The sequence below is a fragment of the Anopheles darlingi genome, chromosome 3, assembly GCF_943734745.1.
Source record: "Anopheles darlingi chromosome 3, idAnoDarlMG_H_01, whole genome shotgun sequence".
NCBI lineage: Eukaryota > Metazoa > Arthropoda > Insecta > Diptera > Culicidae > Anopheles > Anopheles darlingi.
Window position 1 is genome coordinate 55917042 of NC_064875.1, and position 23562 is coordinate 55940603.

At 48.0% G+C, this 23562-nt stretch overlaps 7 protein-coding genes across 7 annotated transcripts; 5 read left to right on the top strand and 2 right to left on the bottom strand.

The window, feature by feature from the left end:
• The first annotated feature begins 1489 nt into the window (after positions 1–1489).
• LOC125955101 (C-type lectin 37Db-like) lies at positions 1490–2414 on the top strand. The gene is made up of 2 exons (XM_049685957.1): positions 1490–1756; positions 1829–2414. The coding sequence occupies exons 1-2, from the start codon at positions 1622–1624 to the stop codon at positions 2210–2212; spliced, it is 519 nt and encodes a 172-aa protein (XP_049541914.1). The 5' UTR covers positions 1490–1621; the 3' UTR covers positions 2213–2414.
• Positions 2415–2728: 314 nt separating this feature from the next.
• Positions 2729–3465, top strand: LOC125955098 (C-type lectin 37Db-like). Its single transcript, XM_049685953.1, has 2 exons — positions 2729–2904; positions 2977–3465. Exons 1-2 carry the CDS (start codon positions 2770–2772, stop codon positions 3358–3360), a joined length of 519 nt encoding a protein of 172 aa, XP_049541910.1. The 5' UTR covers positions 2729–2769; the 3' UTR covers positions 3361–3465.
• Positions 3466–4020: 555 nt separating this feature from the next.
• On the top strand, positions 4021–4866 carry LOC125955096 (C-type lectin 37Db-like). The gene is made up of 2 exons (XM_049685951.1): positions 4021–4274; positions 4334–4866. Exons 1-2 carry the CDS (start codon positions 4140–4142, stop codon positions 4715–4717), a joined length of 519 nt encoding a protein of 172 aa, XP_049541908.1. The 5' UTR covers positions 4021–4139; the 3' UTR covers positions 4718–4866.
• Positions 4867–5223: 357 nt separating this feature from the next.
• Positions 5224–6011, top strand: LOC125955097 (C-type lectin 37Db-like). The gene is made up of 2 exons (XM_049685952.1): positions 5224–5466; positions 5527–6011. Exons 1-2 carry the CDS (start codon positions 5332–5334, stop codon positions 5908–5910), a joined length of 519 nt encoding a protein of 172 aa, XP_049541909.1. The 5' UTR covers positions 5224–5331; the 3' UTR covers positions 5911–6011.
• Positions 6012–6228: 217 nt separating this feature from the next.
• On the top strand, positions 6229–6926 carry LOC125955100 (C-type lectin 37Da-like). The gene is made up of 2 exons (XM_049685956.1): positions 6229–6472; positions 6538–6926. The coding sequence occupies exons 1-2, from the start codon at positions 6332–6334 to the stop codon at positions 6913–6915; spliced, it is 519 nt and encodes a 172-aa protein (XP_049541913.1). The 5' UTR covers positions 6229–6331; the 3' UTR covers positions 6916–6926.
• Positions 6927–7048: 122 nt separating this feature from the next.
• Positions 7049–9057, bottom strand: LOC125955025 (pyruvate dehydrogenase [acetyl-transferring]-phosphatase 1, mitochondrial). The gene is made up of 3 exons (XM_049685840.1): positions 8700–9057; positions 8325–8633; positions 7049–8247 (listed from the first exon to the last, which is right to left on the bottom strand). The coding sequence occupies exons 1-3, from the start codon at positions 8832–8834 to the stop codon at positions 7279–7281; spliced, it is 1413 nt and encodes a 470-aa protein (XP_049541797.1). The 5' UTR covers positions 8835–9057; the 3' UTR covers positions 7049–7278.
• A 180-nt stretch (positions 9058–9237) lies between these two features.
• Positions 9238–13378, bottom strand: LOC125955614 (mediator of DNA damage checkpoint protein 1). Its single transcript, XM_049686754.1, has 4 exons — positions 12484–13378; positions 12213–12405; positions 10074–12137; positions 9238–9768 (listed from the first exon to the last, which is right to left on the bottom strand). The coding sequence occupies exons 1-4, from the start codon at positions 13212–13214 to the stop codon at positions 9238–9240; spliced, it is 3519 nt and encodes a 1172-aa protein (XP_049542711.1). The 5' UTR covers positions 13215–13378.
• Positions 13379–23562: the final 10184 nt, after the last annotated feature.

Sequence of the window (23562 nt, forward strand, 5' to 3'; positions counted from 1 at the left end):
CACTTGGATTACTTTTGGAAACCACTTGCTTTCATTTCGACCAAACAGTTAATTGAATTTATTTTTTCTCTTCCAGTAGAAAGTAGAATCACTCAATATCGATGCGGAAACCACAAGCATGTGGAGCACCGCACGCCGGAAGGAAGAAGAAAGTAAAAGTTGATCCAGCAGCAGCTCCTTTCCCTCAATTTGCCGGCAAATGCGGGGCGGTGTGAACCGCGGTTGCCGATGCGAAAGGAGGTTTCCCCTTAGCAACAGCAGCAGGCCACATCATGAAGCATGTTGCAATTCGATTGACGAGCAGATTAGCGAAAAGAGGAGAGAACGAACGGAAGCAGCTGCGGCTGAGAACAGGTTATCGATGTCCTTTGTAGGTAATTCTAATTATGTTTCATTAAAATTTTTACCGGTTTCCCCGTGCTCCGGGGGACGCCCCGCCTAGAAACGCCGGTTGACTCCGGGGTGGCGGAAATAGTTTTTGTGGAACTTCGCGCTGATCATGGTGCGTGTCCAAAACCATCGAGTTGCAACATGTGGCGAAAGGTCACTGAATTGTCTCAAGCTGTGTGCGTATGGGCGCGATGCACGCGATGATCGCACGCGCACATTCCAAACCCGCGATTCCACGACGCGACCGGCTTTTTTGGGCTGAAGCAAATGCATATCTTGTAACCGAGGAGGATTGGTTCTTGGTGCGTGACACATCACCAACATTTTGAAACGTGCGCGGCTCGCCTATCTAGAATGTTCTTTTGCGAAGAAGATGCATGTTAATACGTTGAATGCGGTTTGGCCAACGATCAGCGTGGTAGTTGTGTGATCCACGCGATGCACGCTTCGATCAGGAGGGGAGCGATTCGCGAAAACTCTCCAACTTCGTCCCAAGGTGTGCAGAAACCGGTGCTGGTCTCGTTGCACTGAAATGCATTTTTGAAACTTCAAATCACCCGTTGCGAGGCAATCACTAACCGTTGTGTGTATGAGGTGATTCAATCCCAACTATCTCTCGGAGGAAACCCATTTTTATCGCTTTCACTCGATTTTTCTACCTCCAAAAATAGTCATATCGGTGAAAAGCGGTTGGTATTGTGGTCAAAAATAGAATAGAGAGCCCGTTTGGATCCCTGATGCCGACCGTCTAACCAGCTATTGTTAAAATACGGGAATCGTGCTAGAGGTAGAACGAAGTTATTTCCTTTCCTGCCCTCTGAAGCTATATTTTTTTTCTTTTAAGAATTTATACTGTCAGGTAGAACGACAGTTCTACCCAATGGTACCTGTAATATATTTTCTGTACACGGTATTAGTTTCAACCGGGAAAGAATCACTGCGACGGGTAACAAATTACGGATTAACCCTCGAATCATTTTAAAGCATTTCTCTAAACATATAAAAACTCAACAAAACAGAACTGATCCATTTTTATCGATTGTAAGAATATCAATATTATACTATGAGCGGTTGTGATTGCGTGTATAATCGTGTCGCTTTGCGATCATCAAAGGATACACCACTACACACCAGTTAATTTAATCTAATGATAAAACAGATTAATAGATCAAACGATTAGATGTTTGAGAGACATGCTCAGCAGTAGTACGACAGAGGACACCGACTTAGGATGGCCAAATTAAGATTTCTCGTGCTCTGTGCGATTGTGCTTGGTGTTCTAGCACCACAATTTTCTCAGGCGGACGGTGATAATACGTTCGCCGTGTTCCGGCAGAAGAGCTACTACTTCAGTAACTCTTTCAAGGTACGTTCAAGGTTCAAACGATATTCGATTGCTAAGTAATCAAACGTGCCTCTCCGTTGTTCACGCGATTAGCTGAATTGGTTCAAAGCGATGGAGTACTGCCGGACACGCGGAATGCATCTGCTCTCAGTGCGTAATCCCCAGGAGCGGGATGCGGTCATCGAGTACCTGGACAGTACGGGCTTTACTAATACGCACAATCATCGGATTGTGTGGATATCTGCCAATGATCTTGGTGAGGAAGGAGAATTTCACTGGGCAACGACCGGCGAACGATTAATGTACTCCAACTGGGCCCCTGGCGAACCAAATAATGCTAAAGTTGCCGAATGTACTTTCGAGGACTGCGTCGTCATGGAATATTCCTTGGATCTTATAGTTCTTTTCAACAACACCTTCGACGATCGCGACTGCCAGCGAGAATACCATTTTATTTGCGAAACACTGTTGGAGTAGGTGAGGGGACTATGCTTCTTGGAAAGGATTTTATTTATTAGAATTTGACCCAGACCTTGAGTGATTTGCCCAGTAGCGTCGGGTTCCTGTAGAAATTACAATACAATACAATCATACATGACTAGAATATATTAAGAGCGAATCTGTTTATGTGTATATTAACAGGGCTTAATAAATTTGAATTCGTCCTTGAGTATTTATTGGATCATATCGACAAAAGTACAACACTTTATCTGCGAGATACTGTTAGAGTAGGCTATGCCTTTTGGGTAGATTCTCCTAGATAAACCAAGACATATAATAGCCCATGATGATAAAGCTGACGCGAGTCCTTGAATGTCTTATCATCTGTCGAATCACGCTGCACAGGTATCGTGACCAAGCTAAGGGCGATGCTCGTTGCGTATGAATAAAGACTGATGCGCAAACATAACGGAACACCACTACGCAAGAACCAATACAAGCAACCAAGCAAAAAACCGGAAATCATCTGAAGCTGATGAGATGGTTTGCTTGCAGGTGATGCTCAGTATTACGCTAGAAGACAAAACATAAGGATGGCCAGATTTGGATTGCTCCCGGTGTGTGCGATTGTGTTAAGTGTTCTAGCACAGCTATCTGCACAGGCGAATGATGACAATACGTTCGCTGTGTTCCGGCAGAAGAGCTACTACTTTAGTGATTCGTTCAAGGTACGTTCAAGGTTCAAATGAAACTCAGTCGCTGTTAAACCAAACGGGATTTTCCACTCTTTCCCTGAACAGCTGAACTGGTTCAAAGCGATGGAGTACTGCAGAACACGCGGAATGTTTCTGCTCTCAGTGCGTAATCCCCAAGAGCGGGAAGCAGTGATCGAGTACCTAGGCAGTACGGGGTACACTAAAACGCACAAGGGCCTGTGGGCTTGGATGTCTGCAAACGATCTAGGCGAGGAAGGGGAATTCTATTGGTCAACGACTGGCGAACGGGTAACATACCCGAACTGGAGTGATACGGAGCCAAACAATTTTAAAATTGACGACTGCACTAACGAGGACTGTGCCATTCTCGAGTACTGGTCGGAGGGTGGTGCCAATTACAATTACACCTTCAACGATCGCAGCTGCATGCGAGAATTTCATTTTATCTGCGAGACACTGTTAGACTAGACGGTGGAAATGCCTTTTCGAAAGGTTCTCTTAACACTCCTTTTTTTTAAATAAAATCCCAGTAAGAACCGAAGCAACCGAAACTCGCGGGTTGCTCTGATAATATTTCTTGGATCTTATCGTTCTTTTCAACAACACCTTCGACGATCGCGACTGCCAGCGAGAATACCATTTTATTTGCGAAACACTGTTGGAGTAGGTGAGGGGACTATGCTTCTTGCTTCTTGGTCATCGGGTTCCTGTAGAAATTACAATACAATACAATTATACATGACTAAAATATATTAAGAGCGAATCTCTTTGTGTGTATATTAACAGGGCTTAATAAGTTTGAATTCGTCCTGGAGTATTTATTGGATCATGGATGGATTAAAACTAGTGTTGCATGGATTAAAACTAGTGGAAAAAATGCATGGATTAAAACTAATGTTGAATCTGATTCAGACCTTGAATGAGGTCATCTCTGTCCTCGGGTTGATAACGGCGCAAAACGGCAAATTTGCCGTTTCAAAGTGATTTCCAACAGTTTGCTTACGCATAATTCTGATTAAAAATATACAATTATCTATCGGTTGTTCCCATTGTAACAATCATACAAGCATAAAAAGAACATAATAGGGGCGATTTTGTTTTCGTATGCGAATTTGTGCGTGAACATAACGACACACCACTACGCAGGAATCTATGAATTATTCTCTGTAATAAAACAGAAATCATCGGTAGATGATAAGATGTTCGTGAAGGATGCTCAGTAGTACGCTAGAAGGCAAAGCATAAGGATGGCCAGATTTGGATTGCTCCCGGTGTGTGCGATTGTGTTAAGTGTTCTAGCACAGCTATCTGCACAGGCGAATGATGACAATACGTTCGCCGTGTTCCGGCAGAAGAGATATTACTTTAGTGATTCGTTCAAGGTACGTTCAAGGTTCAAATGAAACTCAGTCGCTGATAAACCACTCTTCCCCCGGAATAGCTGAACTGGTTCAAAGCGATGGAGTACTGCAGAAAACGCGGAATGTTTCTGCTCTCAGTGCGTAATCCCCAAGAGCGGGAAGCAGTGATCGAGTACCTAGGCAGTACGGGGTACACTAAAACGCACAACGGCCTGTGGGCTTGGATGTCTGCAAACGATCTAGGCGAGGAAGGGGAATTCTATTGGTCAACGACTGGCGAACGGGTAACATACCCGAACTGGAGCGAAACGGAGCCAAACGATTTTAAAATTGACGACTGCACTAACGAGGACTGTGCCATTCTCGAGTACTGGTCGGAGGGTGGTGCCAATTACAATTACACCTTCAACGATCGCAGCTGCATGCGAGAATATCATTTTATCTGCGAGACACTGTTAGACTAGACGACGGAAATGCCTCTTCGAAAGGTTCTCTTAACACTCCTTTTTTATTAAATAAAATCCCAGTAAGAACCGAAGCAACCGAAACTCACTGGTTGCTCTGATAAGGATACATGGATTAAAACTAATGTTGAATCTGATTAAGGCCTTGAATGGGGTCATCTCTGATCTCGGATTGATAATCCTCAAGAGCGGGAAGCAGTGATCGAGTACCTAGGCAGTACGGGGTTGCTCTGATAAGGATGCATGGATTAAAACTAATGTTGAATCTGATTCAGACCTTGAATGGGGTCATCTCTGTCCTCGGATTGATAACGGCGCAAAACGGCAAATTTTGCTGCCGTTTTGAAGTGATTTCCAACAGTTTGCTTACGCATAATTCTGATTAAAAATATACAATTATCTATCGGTTGTTCCCATTGTAACAATCATACAAGCATAAAAAGAACATATAAGGGGCGATTTTGTTTTCGTATGCGAATTTGTGGATGAACATAACGACACACCACTACGCAGTAATCTATGAAATATTCTCTGTAATAAAACAGAAATCATCGGTAGATGATAAGATGTTCATGAAGGATGCTCAGTAGTACGCTAGAAGGCAAAGCATAAGGATGGTCAGAGTTGGATTGCTCCCGGTGTGTGCGATTGTGTTAAGTGTTCTAGCACAGCTATCTGCACATGCGAATGATGACAATACGTTCGCCGTGTTCCGGCAGAAGAGCTACTACTTTAGTGATTCGTTCAAGGTACGTTCAAGGTTCAAATGAAACTCTAGTCGCTGATAAACCACTCTTCCCCCGGAATAGCTGAACTGGTTCAAAGCGATGGAGTACTGCAGAAAACGCGGAATGTTTCTGCTCTCAGTGCGTAATACCCAAGAGCGGGAAGCAGTGATCGAGTACCTAGGCAGTTCGGGGTACACCAGCACACGCAAGACTGTGATGTTTTGGACATCTGCAAATGATCTAGGCGAGGAAGGGGAATTCTATTGGTCAACGACTGGCGAACATGTAACGTACTCAAACTGGAGTCCTTCGGAGCCAAACAATGCTAAAGTTGACGACTGCACTAACGAGGACTGTGCCGTCCTGGAGTATTGGGCGGATCGTGGCGCCGGCTACAATTACACCTTAGACGATCGCAGCTGCATGCGAGAATATCATTTTATTTGCGAAACACTACCAGAGTAGGCAATCGTTATAGGTATTGGAAGGGTTCTCCTAAATTGTTTACTTAAAAATAAAATCACAATGAACACCGAAGACTCTCAGGTTGCTCAAATGTGGCTGGCTGAAAGTTAGCATCGAATCTGCCTTAGGCCTTGAATGAGGTCGAACCATGGATGGGGAAAAAAAGATTCCCAATCAACGCGACAAAACAGGTTTTCTTCAACAGCAACGGACTGCTGTCCGCTGATAATCAACAAGCGATGGTACGAATGTGAACACCAAGACTACACGATGATCTATCCGCATGGTTGATGCTCAGTACAAGGCGACTCACAGGTGGTTGTGATTCCATCACAGTCACGGTGTTCGAAGAGGTTAAGTTGCTGCTCGGTGTTGAACCGTCAGGATATAAAGTGAGCCGTGACATCAGTTAATAGCAGCAATGGATACGAAACGCTTGGCCAATATTGTTGCCATTCTGCTCGGATTCTTGGCAGTCAGTTTGATTCGTTCCCAGGATGACGGTAGCCTATCCTTTGGGCTATACCGCCAGAAGTCCTACTACTTCGGCGACACCTTTCGGGTGAATCATAGGGGGATCCCGCAGCTACAAACAGAGCAAGCCCTAATTTCCATTTCTGGTTTCAGCTTAATTGGTACAAAGCATCTGAATATTGTCGCTCCCGTGGTATGTTTCTTGTGTCGATCGAAAATGAAGAGCAGCTTCAGGGAGTAGTGGAGTACATCGAGAAAAGCGGGTTCACCAAGACGCACGGAATTCTGCACATGTGGACCTCGGCGAACGACCTTGGTGAGGAAGGTCAGTTCTTCTGGGCATCAACGGGAAAGCGTATGACTTACGATCGTTGGACGAAGAATGAACCGAACAATGCGATGCACGACAACTGCACCTTCGAGAACTGCGCCGTGCTCGAGTACTACCTACCATACTCTATTAACTACACGTTCGACGATAGGAACTGCCTCGATGGTAACTTTTTCATGTGCGAAACCTTGGACGCTTAGTAGCCGCGAGATTCGTTATTTTGTTTCGATTTATTGAAAGGTATACACACACCAACTCTCCTGGCACACCCATTGAGCACCGGGCTCGGGTGGCCTAACGACCCTCGCCATTAGTAAGTTTAATTCTCCGTGGCGGCGAGGCGTAAGTGTGTTATGCTCTTTAAATAATATCTACATATTTGTTCGATCGCAAAGACACTTATGGACTTAAATTTAAAAGAACAAACAAACATTGTAAAATATAACAAGAAATTCGAATGTACGCTCGCTTCCGATTGACCACAGGGCAAGGGGTGAAGTGTAAAAAAATGCAAACCACTGATAAAATGATGAACACTACACGCTGCTGCTGTTGGCGGTAATTTAGGTGGGACAATTTCGCAGGTACTCCGAATCAAAATACACGACCGTAATTGTAATATCGTCGCGAAAGAGTCGCACGATGTCCTGGGGAAGCGACAGCATGTGCGATAGTTTCGAGTGCTCGATACCGTACTCCGTACCACCGAGTGCATTCCGTATCAGGTGGGTCGCGGCGTTCCGATCCAACGGTTTCTTCTGTAAACCGGCTTTCCGCGTGCTCAGCATCTGACTAATTTCGCCGAGCGTAATGTCGTGCTTTGGTAGGGTTAGTGGCTGCAGGAACGCCTTGCCGTACATGTGCTCTCCGACAAGGTGTACCGTCTGCATGGCACTCATCGTATCCCACAGTCCATCACTTGCTATGATAAGAAATTTGTCGCGTGGTGTTAGAATATGGTGCGTAATCTCGGGGCAGGCGCTCAAGTATGGTGGCGTGAGGTAGTAAGGGGCGATCACCTGTTCCCCAAACTGTGGCACGACCAGCTGCTCGAGCTGCTCCCGGGACCACTTGTACCGGAAGTCACCCATAGCGCGCAACGGAGCAAGCTGACCGAGCAATCGCTCACCGCGAATGACCGTATCCCGTTCGGTGGCCGGGTGTTCGCTCAGCAAACGTCGCACCTCACCGACATTGTCCGAGTTGTGCTCGTTGGTGAGCTTCTTCGCGACCCACTGGCCGGTATCGGTAACCGTGCCTAGGACGGCCGAACAATCACCGACCGATGCGACGTGCAGGTGGGGACCATCGATGTGCGCGACGAGGGCCACAGCACCGCTCATCGCTACCGACATCGTACGTAGGCTGGGCATTTCGATCGCTTCCCGTGATAGATCCTGATCGAGCCGCACGAAAGCGTTCTCTAGCGTTTGATGCATCTGGAAGCCAGCTAGTGTGGTGTTTGTGAGTTCGTTTGCGAATTGGAGGAAGCTTTTCTCGTATAATTCTTTGATTTCACTAACAAATTCGAGCTGCGAAGAGACCGAAAAGGAGAGACACAATATAGGGGGGTTCCAGTATTCCCTTGGTAGACCACCCGGCCTATTACCTTATCGTTGTGGCAGTTGAGGAAAGAAAAGCTTTGAGCACCATTGAGCAGATGCTGCCGCAAATCATCCGGCGGCACTAGCGATGCGGCGATGTAACGCATCAGGCGTTTGCTTATCACCTGCGAACAGGCTGGACCTCCGTGTCCATCGAAGATACCGAGCAGCAGACCGGCCGTATGAGCACAGGTCGCTTCACTGCGCGAGTCCTCGATCGGAGAGTTTGAGGCAAGCTGGTTAGAATCGTAGCACTTCACGGAACCTCCGAAGAACTCTTGCGTATGCTCGTTGGCGCGTAGTATGTTATTGACCTACGGGTGCAAAAGCGTAGTAAACAAAAAGGTTGTCCCCGCCTGGGTGGCGCTGCGCATACTTACATCGTACGGCGATAGTTTCGGTGGTCCGCCGGAGGAGCGATGAAGAGCGGATTCATGATGGATGCTGCGGATAAACGATGCCGCCGTAACCACGTTACTCCGGAGGGACAGTATTTTGAGCGACAAATTTGTCATTTCACCCGAGGTGCACTACGACGATGCACGCACTCGCTGCGGAGGTTGCCGAGGTAACCGGACAAGTTTTCGGTTTTCTAGGCAACTCGCGTCCGTTCGCACATACCACATAAAATGTCCTAAAGGAACAGGATTGGGGCAGTAATTCCACGCAAAAGCACCACTCAGAATATTATTCAACTCGCACCAGATTCTATTTCGGTTCCGGTTGTTTTGGTGCTGGTACGCGACAGTTTCATCTGTCAAACACACGTGACGGAGACATTTAAATACGAATTTGGTGATAAACGGGTTTTAAAATATTTATTTCATAATCAGTCATTCGGGGTAAAGCTATTCCAAGATATAAAACAAATCTACAATATCGAACTGTACACTGAAATACGGTTCTCGTCAATCGTTGCTACCGCTCTATGCGATACTTTAACGATAGCTTCTTTACCTTATTGATGGTAATGCTATCGAGAATCCAAAGAGCGTCCACACAAACTTGCTGCCCATTTACTCGATAATCTTGGGTACCGTCCTTTTCGACTATCAGATACCGTGCCTCTCCACGGTTCCCCGTCACTTTGGCGTGACAGAGCACGAGCAGCTCTCGCAGTTGGCCTGGGGGGACGGTGCAGCGTGCTGAGATCCAGAAGGGCCCATAATCGGCAAACAGGTCACTCCGGTAGTGCTTACCGAATGCCTGCCGTTCACTCCGGTTGGCCTGGATTGCGGGCGAAAAGTCACGCAATTCATACTGTTCCTCCGGTAGCCAGTGGCCTGCGGTGGCCGATGCCACTATCCAATCGTACCGCACGATCCACAGGCCACGGATAAGGGCACGCAGCAGATTAATGGTACGGCGCGCTTCCAGCGTCACGAGGTGCGTCGTATTGGCGGTCACATCTGTCTCCAGGATGAACCCTCCACCGAGCGTACCGATGGCCTGTGTGCGATGAGAATGGAATTGTCGAAACATCAGATGATTAGATACAGGAAAGGACTCGCCAGCTTTATTTGCGTAAATCGCGTGACTTTATTACTGTGTTTAGCTACATCAAACTCATTCAACAAAAGACAGAGAAAACACTACTTGAAAATATAAAAATGTCCTAGATCCTGATCCCTTAGATGTGATCGTGGTATTCAATTATTAAAAAAACAATATTGGGGCCACCGCCATCCCTACGTTAGAACATGCTGGCTATATTGGGAGTGGAGTGATTGATGGAATAGCTACTGTAATCGTACCTCCTTCAGAAAGGTGCTCTGCTCGGTGTGAAGATTTGTCGTGGCCAGGTACTGGCGTGGTCCGACAACTGCAGAATTTTGTGTCGCGGCCATCGAGGGCAGTCCACGACCGGGTTGAAATGGCTGCTTCTTCACGGTAACTGTTTGGGTTGCTTCAAACGGTGACTGGAATAGCATCGTCGTGCGTCGCTTCTTGGCGCTGGCCGAAGCGACCGATGCATCGCTATCCATTTGCACCGGTGCCAGGGAGCGTCTTTTCGGTGTGGCCACTCTAGCTGGTAGCGGTTTGTCTCCGAACAGAACATCTTGTGTTTGTACATTAAACAGTTTCCGGCGGCGTGGTTGTGCTTCCGTCGTTCCCGAAGCACTTTCTGCCTCGCTGGCACTGCTGTTACTATTGTTGCTGGTAATCAGTTCACGGGGTTTATTCATCTTTTCGATCGATTTAGTGGCCTTCCAGTAGTATTCAGTGATTGCGGTTTGCTGTACTGGAGGACTACGAAGAGCGTCCTGGGCAGGGGCGAGCAATGAGCCAGACGAGGAAGATGATTTCTCGGGAGAGCTTCTTTGTGCCGTCGCGGCAGCACGTCGATTGATCTCCGAAAGCCGCTGATCCACGATATCCATCGTGATGTCAAATACGGTCTGGCGGCGACGATCTGGGGCACGCGTCGAGCTGAACCGTAGCGAAGATTGATACTCTTCGAGCAAAGTCTTCGCAGAGGGTTCTTTTGGAGTTGAGTTCGAAGTAGGCTTAGGACGATGCAAAATGCTACTTCCATTGCCGTGTTGCAAGAAGGCCGAACTGGGCCGTGTCTTGGTGTGTAACGATGAGTTCGACGGAGGAGTCTCACTCACTTCCAGTGCTTCCATGAACGTATCGCTAGCAACGCCAGGGGTGAAGAGTGTTCTTCTGCGGTTCTGAACTGATCCGCTAGTGGTTGATATGGACATTCGTGATGAATTTTGAACGCTCTCAGTAGTAGGCTTTGTTTTCTCTGACATTCTTCGAACCTCCTCCGACTCTGACACGTTCATTGATGAGGATCCGGTTTGATAACGGTCCAAAGTACTCCCCAGGGAACTGGAAACGCCGGCCGGTATGGCAGTGTTCGGAACGCTCGATACGTCCATGTCCTTTGGTGAGCATATGGTGTTATATTTGGTGCTCGGGCGCGACATAGAACTGAGACCGACCGCCACCGCAGTGTGTGGAGGTGTGTTTTCATCGTTACCAAATGCGACCGTCTTGCGACGGTCTCGTCTGCTCGTCGGTTCAGCCGGAATCGGTACCGACGATTCCTTGAGGGTTAAGGTTTGTATCTCCGTAGCTACGCTTGCTAGCATCGAACTACGGCGTGTACGAATTGTACGGGTTGTTGGAACAACTATCGGTGTCTGCTCCTCATTGTGACTACGATCTCCGACAGTGGCCACGATAGTTTTACGTCGAGAACGTGTACCCTGCTGTTGAGCGGGAGTTTTGGCCGTTTGCTGCTCCTGTCGATTATTGGTCGCCTCTTCCTCGACATTGGCCATCTGAGGAGTGAAAAGGATCGTCTTACGTCGCGCTCTTGAAGCCGGTGTCAGTGGCTTATCATTTTTCGTTGATGTGGCATGACCGGCAGAGAACAGAGCGCGTCGCGAAAGCACCATGTTTTCGCTTCGATCCGTTCCGTTGATTCCGGTTGGCGTGCAGTCCATTTCCCCATCATCTCCGGTATTTGTTGACCGTGTAGCATCGGCGTGGGCCGTTACCGCAGGACTATCGGTGGTGGTCGGTGTATTGCGAAAACGCTCCAGCATTCGTTTCGGTGCCGCTTGTAACATTTCGTCGTATTCGTCAATCGGTTCACTGCTGACACCGGTGCTGGGGAATTTGTTTTCGGCCTCAAATTCATTCAAAATCTTTTCTAAGCGATCATCTTTCCGGATGCGATGAAGCGTTGGCAGCTTGGTCGGGGGTGATAGCACGGCATTGGCCTTCGTTACCGCTCCGCCAGTGACGGTCCGTTTCTTGGTGCCTGCTGCTCCATTTGCTCCCGGTTGCATTGACTTCTGGCGCTGCATAATCGAAAAGAGCGCAAGCGTGTTAAAAGATGCGCTGTGGCTGTGTATCCATGGCAACACCGCACTTACCCTCATACGCTTATACAGTTCCGGATTGTCGTAGCGGTCGTGATTTGAGATCTTAAAGTCATCCGGGTTCATCAAACATGTATGGCGTTTGCAGGCCTCAATCCACAGTATCGAAACGACGGGAATGTTCATTTTCTTTGCCTTCTGATACGTCGATAACAAACCATCTTTGAATATCACGTGGGTTGTATCTCTGCAAATGCAAAAAGCAAATCAATGCATGCTAGGTGTTGCTAGCAGCCGTAGCCAAGGCAGCGCGGTTTATACTCACTTCAGCAGCCGTTCGTTTACACGTGCCCCAAGGGAGGCGATGTGCTGTTTGATGCCATCGGATCGATTGTCCGTCTCGGATCGTACCTCAACGTAGACGCACACATTACGCAGCACCTCCTGGATGGTGCGCTGGACCGGTTCAAGGCGCTCATCCGCCGTAATGATGTCTTGTTCCTCGTGCGGTACATCGAATGCTCCGTAGCCCTTCAGCTTGCTCGGAGATTTCAGAGCGCGCAGCGCACGCATGCGAGCCGTTGCCGAGGGACTGTTGAGATCGCGCATCAGGCGCATCATCTGTGGGTTAGCCGCATGAACTGTCCCTCCTTCGATGGCGGGTGGTGTGTTGCAGCGCAACTGATCATCAGGACTGTGATCGAGCGGCTCGAGTACCGGAGTTCCGCCGCGGGATAAGCAACTGTCGAACGAGTCATCCGCCGTGCGCTGCGTCTCCGGAGATGCGTCCCGGTCGTACAGAGGCTGATCGCTTGGAGTGGACAGGATGCGCATCAGCAGGTTCTCGTGCAGACTCATTCTTTTGCTGACACCAACAGCAGCCGCCGAGGTACCCGACTCCCGGTGGACGGTGTTTAGGTCGGGAGTTTTCGTTGGCGATCGATGGAAGGATACTTTTGCATCGCACGGTGCATGAACGGTGACCGACGCCTGCACAGTAACACCGACCGAGAGCCGTTTCGATCGTGGCGTCGTTATCTTAACTTGGTCGCGCATTCTGGAGCGCACTTGCACTTTTGCCAATCACAACGGGAATCTTCTCCTGCTTTTGCTTGTTACATATTCCACGGATCAAAAGCCAGATTCTTGCTGGCTCCTAGAACTGGTAACACAGATGAAAACTGATAAACTTAATGACTAGTTAAGGTAAAAAAAGGTTTAGGATTAGCAAAGGAAGAAGGAAATTGGAAAATCTACGACGCCAACATGGCGACCAACGGTCGAATCTGTCAAAAGCCGAGGGATCTTCCGAAGGACAGGCATGCAGATGTGAATAGAAAAAATAAATAAATTCTGTATTTAATCTAATTAAAGTAAATTCAGTCGTAAATAAAAGGATTGTTTTAGTAGTAACCTACGTATTATTTACCAGAACTCTCAGTATTATAATTTCGGTACTTCGAAATATTTCAAATGTATTGATATATTTCATGCCAATAGCCGTGGCCACACGGGGCGAAAACTCTAGCGCAAACGAAAAAATTAATAGCCGTGGCCACACGGGGCGAAAACTCTAGCGCAAACGAAAAAATTAATGCCAAAACATTTACGCTTGCCGTTTACATGCTGTCAAACGATTATAGGTCCGTGGAGCGTAAAACCTAGAGTAAAAGCTGTTTGCAAACGGAAGGGCTCGCAATATGTTCTATTTGTGGTTTACATTGATAGATAGTGATCATTGCTAGTGTGTTCAATCCTTTTCTTCCACAAAACGATTTTAATTTCCTCAACCCGGCCACGTAAACATATCGAAGCGTAAACGATTTGGCATTAATTTGTAAATTTGCGCGCAAATTTTCGCTCCGTGTGGCCACGGCTAATGCCAAAACTTTTGCGCTTCCATATGTTTACATGGCCGGGTTGAGGAAATTAAAATCGTTTTTTTGAAGAAAAGGATTGAATACACTAGCAATGATCACTCACTAGCCGTGGCCACACGGAGCGAAAATTTGCGCGCAAATTTACAAATTAATGCCAAATCGTTTACGCTTCGATATGTTTACGTGGCCGGGTTGAGGAAATTAAAATCGTTTTGTGGAAGAAAAGGATTGAACACACTAGCAATGATCACTATCTATCAATGTAAACCACAAATAGAACATATTGCGAGCCCTTCCGTTTGCAAACAGCTTTTACTCTAGGTTTTACGCTCCACGGACCTATAATCGTTTGACAGCATGTAAACGGCAAGCGTAAATGTTTTGGCATTAATTTTTTCGTTTGCGCTAGAGTTTTCGCCCCGTGTGGCCACGGCTACTGTCGATGTAAACCACAAAAAGAACATATTGTGAGCCCTACCGTTTGCAAAAAGCTTTTACGCTAGGTTTTACGCTCCACGGACCAATAATCGTTTGACAGCATGTAAACGGCAAGCGTAAACGTTTTGGCATTAGCCGTGGCCACACGGGGCGAAAACTCTAGCGCAAACGAAAAAATTAATGCCAAAACTTTTGCGCTTCGATATGTTTACATGGCCGGGTTGAGGAAATTAAAATCGTTTTTTTGAAGAAAAGGAATGAATACACTAGCAATGATCACTCACTGTCGATGTAAACCACAAAAAGAACATATTGTGAGCCCTACCGTTTGCAAAAAGCTTTTACGCTAGGTTTTACGCTCCACGGACCAATAATCGTTTGACAGCATGTAAACGGCAAGCGTAAACGTTTTGGCATTAGCCGTGGCCACACGGGGCGAAAACTCTAGCGCAAACGAAAAAATTAATGCCAAAACGGTTTCGCTTAACCCTTACACGCTGTCAAATTTTTATACGTCCGCGGACTTTTTCGCTGAACCCTTGACGCTATCGAACGCTTTATTTACGAAAATGTAGGTTCTTTTCGTATTGTTTTTGCATTTTTAATATAAATATAGCGGCAACAGCAACAAAATCGTTAAAAACTGCAAAATTTATTCGGAAATCAACTTCAGCGGCCAAAACACAGATGAAAACAATAAGCCGTGGCCACACGGGGCGAAAACTCTAGCGCAAACGAAAAAATTAATGCCAAAACATTTACGCTTGCCGTTTACATGCTGTCAAACGATTATAGGTCCGTGGAGCGTAAAACCTAGAGTAAAAGCTGTTTGCAAACGGAAGGGCTCGCAATATGTTCTATTTGTGGTTTACATTGATAGATAGTGATCATTGCTAGTGTGTTCAATCCTTTTCTTCTACAAAACGATTTTAATTTCCTCAACCCGGCCACGTAAACATATCGAAGCGTAAACGATTTGGCATTAATTTGTAAATTTGCGCGCAAATTTTCGCTCCGTGTGGCCACGGCTATACGTTTGACATTTCGGCATAAATTTTCGGGTTTTTACCCCTGCCCAAGGTACTTTAAAAAGACAGGTAGCTTTATCCAGAACAAATCCTCGATCGTATTTTAGAAAAAACTTCAGAGTTTGACATTCACGGGATGGTGGGATGTTTACTTCGGGAACGCTCTTTTCGGAGGTGTTTTCGCTTTTCCGTGGTATTACGACAGTTAAAATTCACGAAAAGTGGCACGAAAGTTGAAGTTTATGCAAATATTCCCAAAATTCTTTCAATAGTTTCAATATGCTATCGATCCGTAGATCTTGCCACCCGGCCTAGAACAAGAGCTAGCTAGCGTTCCTGGACCGTGCTCACTCGCTGTAAAACACAACTCGGTCGCTCGATTGATCTTAAATAGAGAGATGAATCATTTAAACATTCGAAAAAGAGTGAAATCAGGTACTTTCCCTGATAAAACCACCAAACTTGCCCACATCTTCTTCTTCTTCTTCTTGAAACTCACGTGGTTTTGTTGATAAAAGCGCCCTGCTATGAATGTCAAACAAATTCAAAATGGTGACCTGTCAAAGCGGTTAAGAAGCTACCTGTCTTTTTAAAGTACCTTGCCCCTGCCACACGAAGCGAAAACATTTTGGCATTAATGTGCAAATTTGCGCGCAAATTTTCGCCCCGTGTGGCCACGGCTATTAATTTTTTCGTTTGCGCCAAGGTACTTTAAAAAGACAGGTAGCATCTTAACCGCTTTGACAGGTCACCATTTTGAATTTGTTTGACATTCATAGCAGGGCGCTTTTATCAACAAAACCACGTGAGTTTCAAGAAGAAGAAGAAGAAGAAGATATGGGCAAGTTTGGTGGTTTTATCAGGGAAAGTACCTGATTTCACTCTTTTTCGAATGTTTAAATGATTCATCTCTCTATTTAAGATCATTCGAGCGACCGAGTTGTGTTCTACAGCGAGTGAGCACGGTCCAGGAACGCTAGCTAGCTCTTGTTCTAGGCCGGGTGGCAAGACCTACGGACCGATACCATATTGAAACACTAGGAAGAATTTTGAGAATATTTGCATAAACTTTAACTTTCGTGCCACTTTTCGTGAATTTGAACTGTCGTAATACCACAGAAAAGCGAAAACAGCTCCGAAAAGAGCGTTCCCGAAGTAAACATCCCACCATCCCGTGAATGTCAAACTCTGAAGTTTTTTCTAAAATAAAATCGGGGATTTGTTCTGGATAAAGCTACCTGTCTTTTTAAAGTACCTTGGTTTGCGCTAGAGTTTTCGCCCCGTGTGGCCACGGCTATTAATTTTTTCGTTTGCGCTAGAGTTTTCGCCCCGTGTGGCCACGGCTAATGGGTTTGAATTTACCGTTTAATGAAGGGAAAAAAAATCTGCTTCTTCCTTGGGGTTCTCCTGCTTCTGTTTCTCAAGTCTTCGTTCTAAGCGCATCTAACATACAGACCGCCCCGGCGACGGCATTAAAATCAATCAACCCCTGGAACAATATTTACGAAAACACGAGTCTATTATCATCACCGAGCCATCAGGACGAGTCCCCTACCCGGCGGGCACAAATCTTCCAGGGTGTTCTCTCCATATTTGCTGGCATATCTTTGTGTTCTGCGCGCTCGCGATACTGCTTGCAAGCAGCTCAACCAGGAGAAGCTTCTGCTGCTGCACGCCTGTCTTCTGACACCTCCGGGTCTATAATTATGTAAACGGTTTTGTGGGGAGGGGGACCGAGTGTTTCGGATAATCGATTTAAACATCCCTTGGCGTGTCCTCTGCGTCGTGGCGTGGTGCATCTGCCGCTCTACCGCTTCCGTCCATCTCCTGAAGAATGTGCGTGTTTGGGAAGTGAGATGTTTTTTTTAAATTCATTTTGACCGCCTTTTTGGCACTTTGCTGTCTCGCCATTGATCTTGTCGGAGCCGGTTGACGTCTGGTATCTATTGGATACATTCCGTTGCATCGAGGATTGCTTGGAACGGAAAGCAACGGAGTTAATGCTGTCGTAGTACATAGCGGAGCGCCCCATTCCACTAAGAACTACTGAGCTACTCAGGAATAAATAGACGTCTTCTCGTGTCTTCGTCTCCGAATGCCAGGAAACCTTGGCCAACCACCGCAAAAAGACGTAATAATTTGAGCGAATCTTTTTTTATTATTCCAGACACCATTTCTGTTCCCCGAAAAAAAAAACACCCGAATCTGTGACAATGATTACAATCTCTAGCGAGGCGATGGGGTGTTGGAGCAATTTTCTGCTCAAAGCCCAGCCAGCCGCCTGTTGACCCACTTGATCGCGCCCGACAGTCTCCGACTCCCGGTGGCAGACGTTCTCTCCGAAGCAGCATCACCGCCATCATCATCACAGCGGTCGTCACCCCGCAAAAGTTAGGCAAGTGCCACCGCCTTCCTTCCTTCGTCATCGTCGTCACCGTTGTCGCGATCGTAGTTTCGCTGTTTCCTCCTGGAGCTGGAGAGCGTCTCCAGCTGCTTACGTACCTCGATGGCGGCGGCCAGGGGTTGAGAAGAGTTGTGTCATTTTTTATTGGGTGTGCATTCGCGAGCTTCATTCGTTTCGTTCGTTCGTTTTGTCTATTTGCATAATTCGTAGATTCACAAGAAAGCAGCCAGATTATGGTGAATGGAGTTTTTCGGGGGAGATCCAGGCAGGTGGGAATTGTCGGTGGTAGCATGGCGGGAGGTCACCTAAACGAAAGTTTGCCAAATCTTCCTCGTTTACGGGTCTGGGTGGGGGCTTTTTGATGACATAATGGGAGAGCGCGCGCGCGCGCGCCATTCGCCATTAAATGTGACCACAGTTTGCCATAGATCATTTGTCACCTGCTGGATTATGGAGATGCAATCCGTAGTTCTTCTACTGCAGCTGCTGTCGTTCCAGCTTAGATTTCGAGATCAAGAATCGGAATATAATAATTATAAAGTGAGTTGCGTCGAGCGTTCCATATGCATGGTGCCGGTACCCTTTCCTTAGCATCTCGCCAGCAACGCGAGAAAGAAATGAAACCTGGTGCTGGGGAAAAGGGCACGGTTGTCGATCGCGACCACACGGTTGCCCCCTCCAGTGAGCGACGATCACGCACGAGCCGGTCTGCACGAGGCCGCGCAGGCGTCAAGCGAAGAGAGAGAGGGAGAGATTGTTGCTCTGCACACCGTGTAGTAGTAGTACCACCAGCGCTTGCCACCGAGTGTGTAGTGGGGCATAGCGAAATCGACGAAATCGACGAAACGACGCCTTGCATTTGGCCGTACACTTACCTGGACCTATCACTACGGCTCGTGTACCGGTGATCGATCGATCATCAGTCGCTAAGGAGTTTCGAGGTTCATTCCGTTGCTGCTGTGAACGCGTAAGGTGCGTTCCGTGGTTGTGTGCTTGCTGTGCGTGCGTGTGTGCCGAGATCGCCTTTTCGCGATTGGGTATCCCTGTTGCTGTTGCAGTGCCAGGTGTGTGTGTGTGTGTGTGCGACATACTGTTTTCGATTCCAGGATTCCTGGTATCCTGTACACTAAAGCGATCCTCGAATTGTCTCCAAAATCAAGAGTGTACTACTCTAGTGGTGGCCAATCATAAAATTCATTGAATGAAAACAAAGGCATCAAATTCGACTCAATTCGAGTCAGTGGGTTGTCGTGCCAAATTCGCGCGGCCATAACCCAGTGTGCCAGTGTGTATAGTTGTCAACGTGTAAACCCATAAACGCTACCGCTAGGCAAGTCCGCTTTGTCTTGTCTGTTTGTTTGCAAGTTTTGGCAAAGTGCCAGTGGCAAGTGCAGGCAACCGGAAACGCGGCATATGCCCGCGAGTGCCGTAAATGGTGCCGTAAACCAGCGGTCGGTTACGCCGCCGTGACTGTCACCGTGTCGTCGCCGATTGAACCAGTTCCACTGCCGTCTCTGCACTTCCTCATTTCGCGTGTTGACCGATTGGATTCCTAGCTGGACATGCCGCATCATTATCGGATATGTACCGGAGGGAGAGCGCGATGTACGAGTGAAAACAACATGACCCCACGGTGACCAACGCCAAACGGATGGATGGAGGGGGATGGGCTGGATGGGGAAAATGATGCGATAGTCTTCAGTCTCCTTCTTTCAACTTCCATGCTTCCGCGTCTGCATTCTTAATGTTCCTTGGTTTGCAGGTGGCGGTTGTGGTGTGGCGCTTCACTTATAATGTGCAGTGTGTGCAGCGCAGACACTTGAGAGGGTAGAGGTGGTTTGTAATTTGTGTCGCCTCGTTGTCGTGTCGTGTCACTTCACGGATTGTGGTCCGTTGGTGGTCGCGGATTAGCGGAACCTGCGGCGAGTCAGAGAGCTTCCGGTCAGAACGGTGGTAGGCGGAAGGCAAAAACCGACCAAGGATATTAGATGCGAGTGATTGCGAGTGCGAAAATGGTTGATTTATGAGTTCCAACAGCTCCACGGAAAAGCGTCCGATTTCCGATTTGCACCAACGTAATGCCACCATCTTGTCGTACTTGAATCTGAATTGAGTATCGGCGTCGTTTTGGAAGGATTTGCAGGAAACTGTCAATTTGGCTTCAACGAGCAGCCGGCAAGGTCTACTAGATGGCTACCGCAACGGGCTACTAATAAGTGGAAAATCAATTTGAACATAAACAGTAGACGTAGAAGACCCTGTTGTCAGTGCCTTATGCTTCTAAAAAAGATTTTCCCAACATATTTTTTTCCAAATCATCGATCGATTAAGACACCCGAGGGGGTGCTCGAACACTCCCCAAAGAAGTTTCCTCCGTTACCTTTCACAGGCAATTTGCAATCGAATCGAACCGAGGCGGTGTTCTGTTTCAACTCGCGATCGTTATTACATAAAAGAGCATGATGCGTTGGCGTGTTTCGTCTTCTAGCGTTTGTTTCTGCGCGCGCACGCGCTCGCTATTCCCTCCACCATAACCCCTCCCGCCCATTCCCAACATTCGATCGAAACATGCCCAATCGAATCGATTGCTCATGATCAAACAGATGGGGGGTGGGGGGGTGGGGGGGAGGGGGTGTCAGCACATATAAAGGTAGTTTGCTCAAAATTGAAATCGGTGGCAAAATGGACACTCGGGCATCGAGGAAGCCAACACGCAGCAGCTATTGCACCCCATTGGGTCTCGTCGTGGCCCAGCAAACTATTGCACATTATGGGAGGGGGTGGTAGCTCCTCATTTTCAAATTGGAAACCCACCGACCACCACCGATGATGACCGCCCACACACCGTCGCCATGTTGTGGCGGTAGCAGGTATGCAACATGCCTACTTCGTGTATGATGTTTTGCACGACAATCATCATCATCAACGGCCGCGGCAACAGCATCACTACGCCACGCCATTGGCGTGGTGTACATATGTTGAGGCTGCACATTGCCAATTTGTTCTTCAATCGTTGCGGCAACGACCTGCACCAACCACCAATAGTGTCCCTGTGCCATTACATTAGCGCATTAATCGATTTTCGCGTGCCAGGTGTGCCGTGTGTGTGTGCGAGTTTCCAAAAATAAAACACCACACCACCGATCGAGCTAATGGAGAGCCGATGGCGAGCTGCTAATAGATTGCACAGCTGAGGAGCATGCTGAAATGCATTGTTGCCTCCCCGGCGGGGGCAGCTACACAGTTCTGGGTGGGCGCGCACGATCGTGTATTTGTGTTGGCAAACTGCAACATCTTATTCTTTCATCGCCACCGCGGTGTCGAGGTGGCTCCATGATGCACCTCCATCCATTGATCTGCTTCGACTTGGACGCGTTGAGGGGTGCCCATTTGCTGTGTTTGCTTTCTGCTATGCTCGGTACGCTTGATCGCACCTCGCTCGCGCACCAAGAGTTTCACCAAACCAACAACCCAACAAACCAGAACCCGACATGGGACGCGCTTGGTAGTTGGTGCGCAGGTAGCACACATATTTCACGCTCCGTGCGGTTCTGTTGGTTTACCGAAAGGTGACGGTCAACCGTTGCGCGCTGGGAGAGTTGGTGTCGCTCGACCTGCCCGACCGCGATCGATGTCTTGTCTAATTATTGGCAAGCATTGTTACGCGACGCGCTCGAGCACCATTCCGCAAGGTTCTTGCGTGCGGTGGCCGCGCGGCAGCGGCGACGCCGTTGTGACCTGTGAAGGCACCGGTCGCTTCCATCCCCGAACTAGGGAAAGGGATTCAGCGAACTAGAACCTCTAGAGTGGCCGCAGGTTGGACGCTAACTGACTTGGAGAATGGCTGTGAGTCGACGACGAGGAATTTCGATCTTGGCCGTGTCGGTTGGGGCCGATTGTGCAATCGGCAGTCATGTTGATTTATTGCAATTCCAAGAAGGACAAGATGCAGAAGAAAGCCTTTTACCTCCCTCGAAGGGGATTTTTCGCGGACCCCGGCATCGACTACCGTTGGACAAATAAAACATGTGACTTGTCGCGCGCTGGTCGCTCGTTTGTTTTGTGATGGCACCGATCATAAAATGGTACAGTCGCGCACCGATAGCACATCGTGTGAAAGGAAACCAAGACTACTCCTACACACGTATTTACTTAAACTGTGTGGCGGTGCTTCTGTATTGATGCCGCAGCCGCGATCCGATTGAATCTAGACGGTGGCGGTGACTCATTAGCGGAGACGGTGCTGATTTGATTTGTCTGGTGGTCTGCGCGGCATTTAGTGACCTCGAACGGTCTGCCGGAGCGTCCGTGGTGGCCAAAATTAATCCAGTGGAGCATCCGGAAAGCCACTGAACTGGAGAGCGAATAGCGAAACAGATCCATTAGCCGACCGATACGCGGTTCGCGGAAGCATTCGAAGTAAGGCGCATTCTCGTGGTTTTTTTTGAGACTCTAGGTCCAATATAATAAGTTTAGCTCCTGATATTTAGCAAGAAAAGACAGCCTGAAAGTCCAGGAGTCAGTGTGCTGGAAGGCACCAACCGCGGAGCGGAAATGATGGTGGACATGGCACAGTTGCCAGTTGTAGACTGATTTTTGGGAAACTCGATGCCCCCGCAAAAGAGTTTTCCTCGGCCGAGTTCGTGCCCTGCGCTGCGTGCGTCAAATTAAAGCTAATTAATGGCCCAAGGGCCCAGTGACTGCTTTTTGCACAACGGAATCCCCATCTTGGTTGCCTGTTCTGCAGTGCCCTGCGTGCGTGCGTGCGCGCACGTGTGTGTGTGTGTGTTTGGTTCATTGGCTGCCGATGATGATTAAGGCGGTGTCCAGCGTAGGGCGCACCGTGAAGCCGTGAAGGCCGTCGAGGCCAGGGGAAACGCGTTTGTGCAATGGATCCGTTGGCGTCGTCATCTTGACTGCAGGGCTCGCGCATCGCCTCGAGAACGACGCTCGCTTGTAAGCGGATGTGCCGCGGTGATCACACCGTCAGGTTAACGCCTTCCGGCATCGTCATGTTGGCTGCTGGTCGGACGCCAAAACGACGGAGACGAAGATGACGATCCGGACCCGTTTCATCTGACGACGGATGACGACTTAATTTCAAAACCGAAACGTCACTTTCTGCCAGTTTCGATTCATTTTCCATTAGCGTGCGTGCGTGTGTGTGTGTGTGTGTGTGGTTTTTTTTGCATGATTCGACGACACTTTTACTCCGTGGCCTAATCACGCTCCGCCTGGCCTGCTTTGCCAAACAAGCCCCGAACCAACCCGCTTTGCTATGGTAGACAATGCCGTGCGTTACAACACCACGCCACATGTTTGTACCACACACGTTTTGTGTTTCTCGAAATACAATAATCCCATTAATTGGAAACCACTGGCGCTGATTTTTGGAGGGTTTTTTTTGTTGTTTTGGTGTCGCCGTGCCTTTCGGTCGGTCTCGGTATTTCCACAGGAGCAGGCCACCGCGCCGTGTGTGTCATCAAAAAGTAATCAATGGCGGGGGGGGGGCCCTAACAAAATGAAACCATCATAATCATCGCGATCACGTTGAGCGCAGCAGGAGGGCGGTGTTTCGGTCGTTGATTAGCCCCACAGCGCCGCAACATTGAAACAGAAAGCGCTTCTTGGCATTTAAAGTGCGTTTGTAAGGT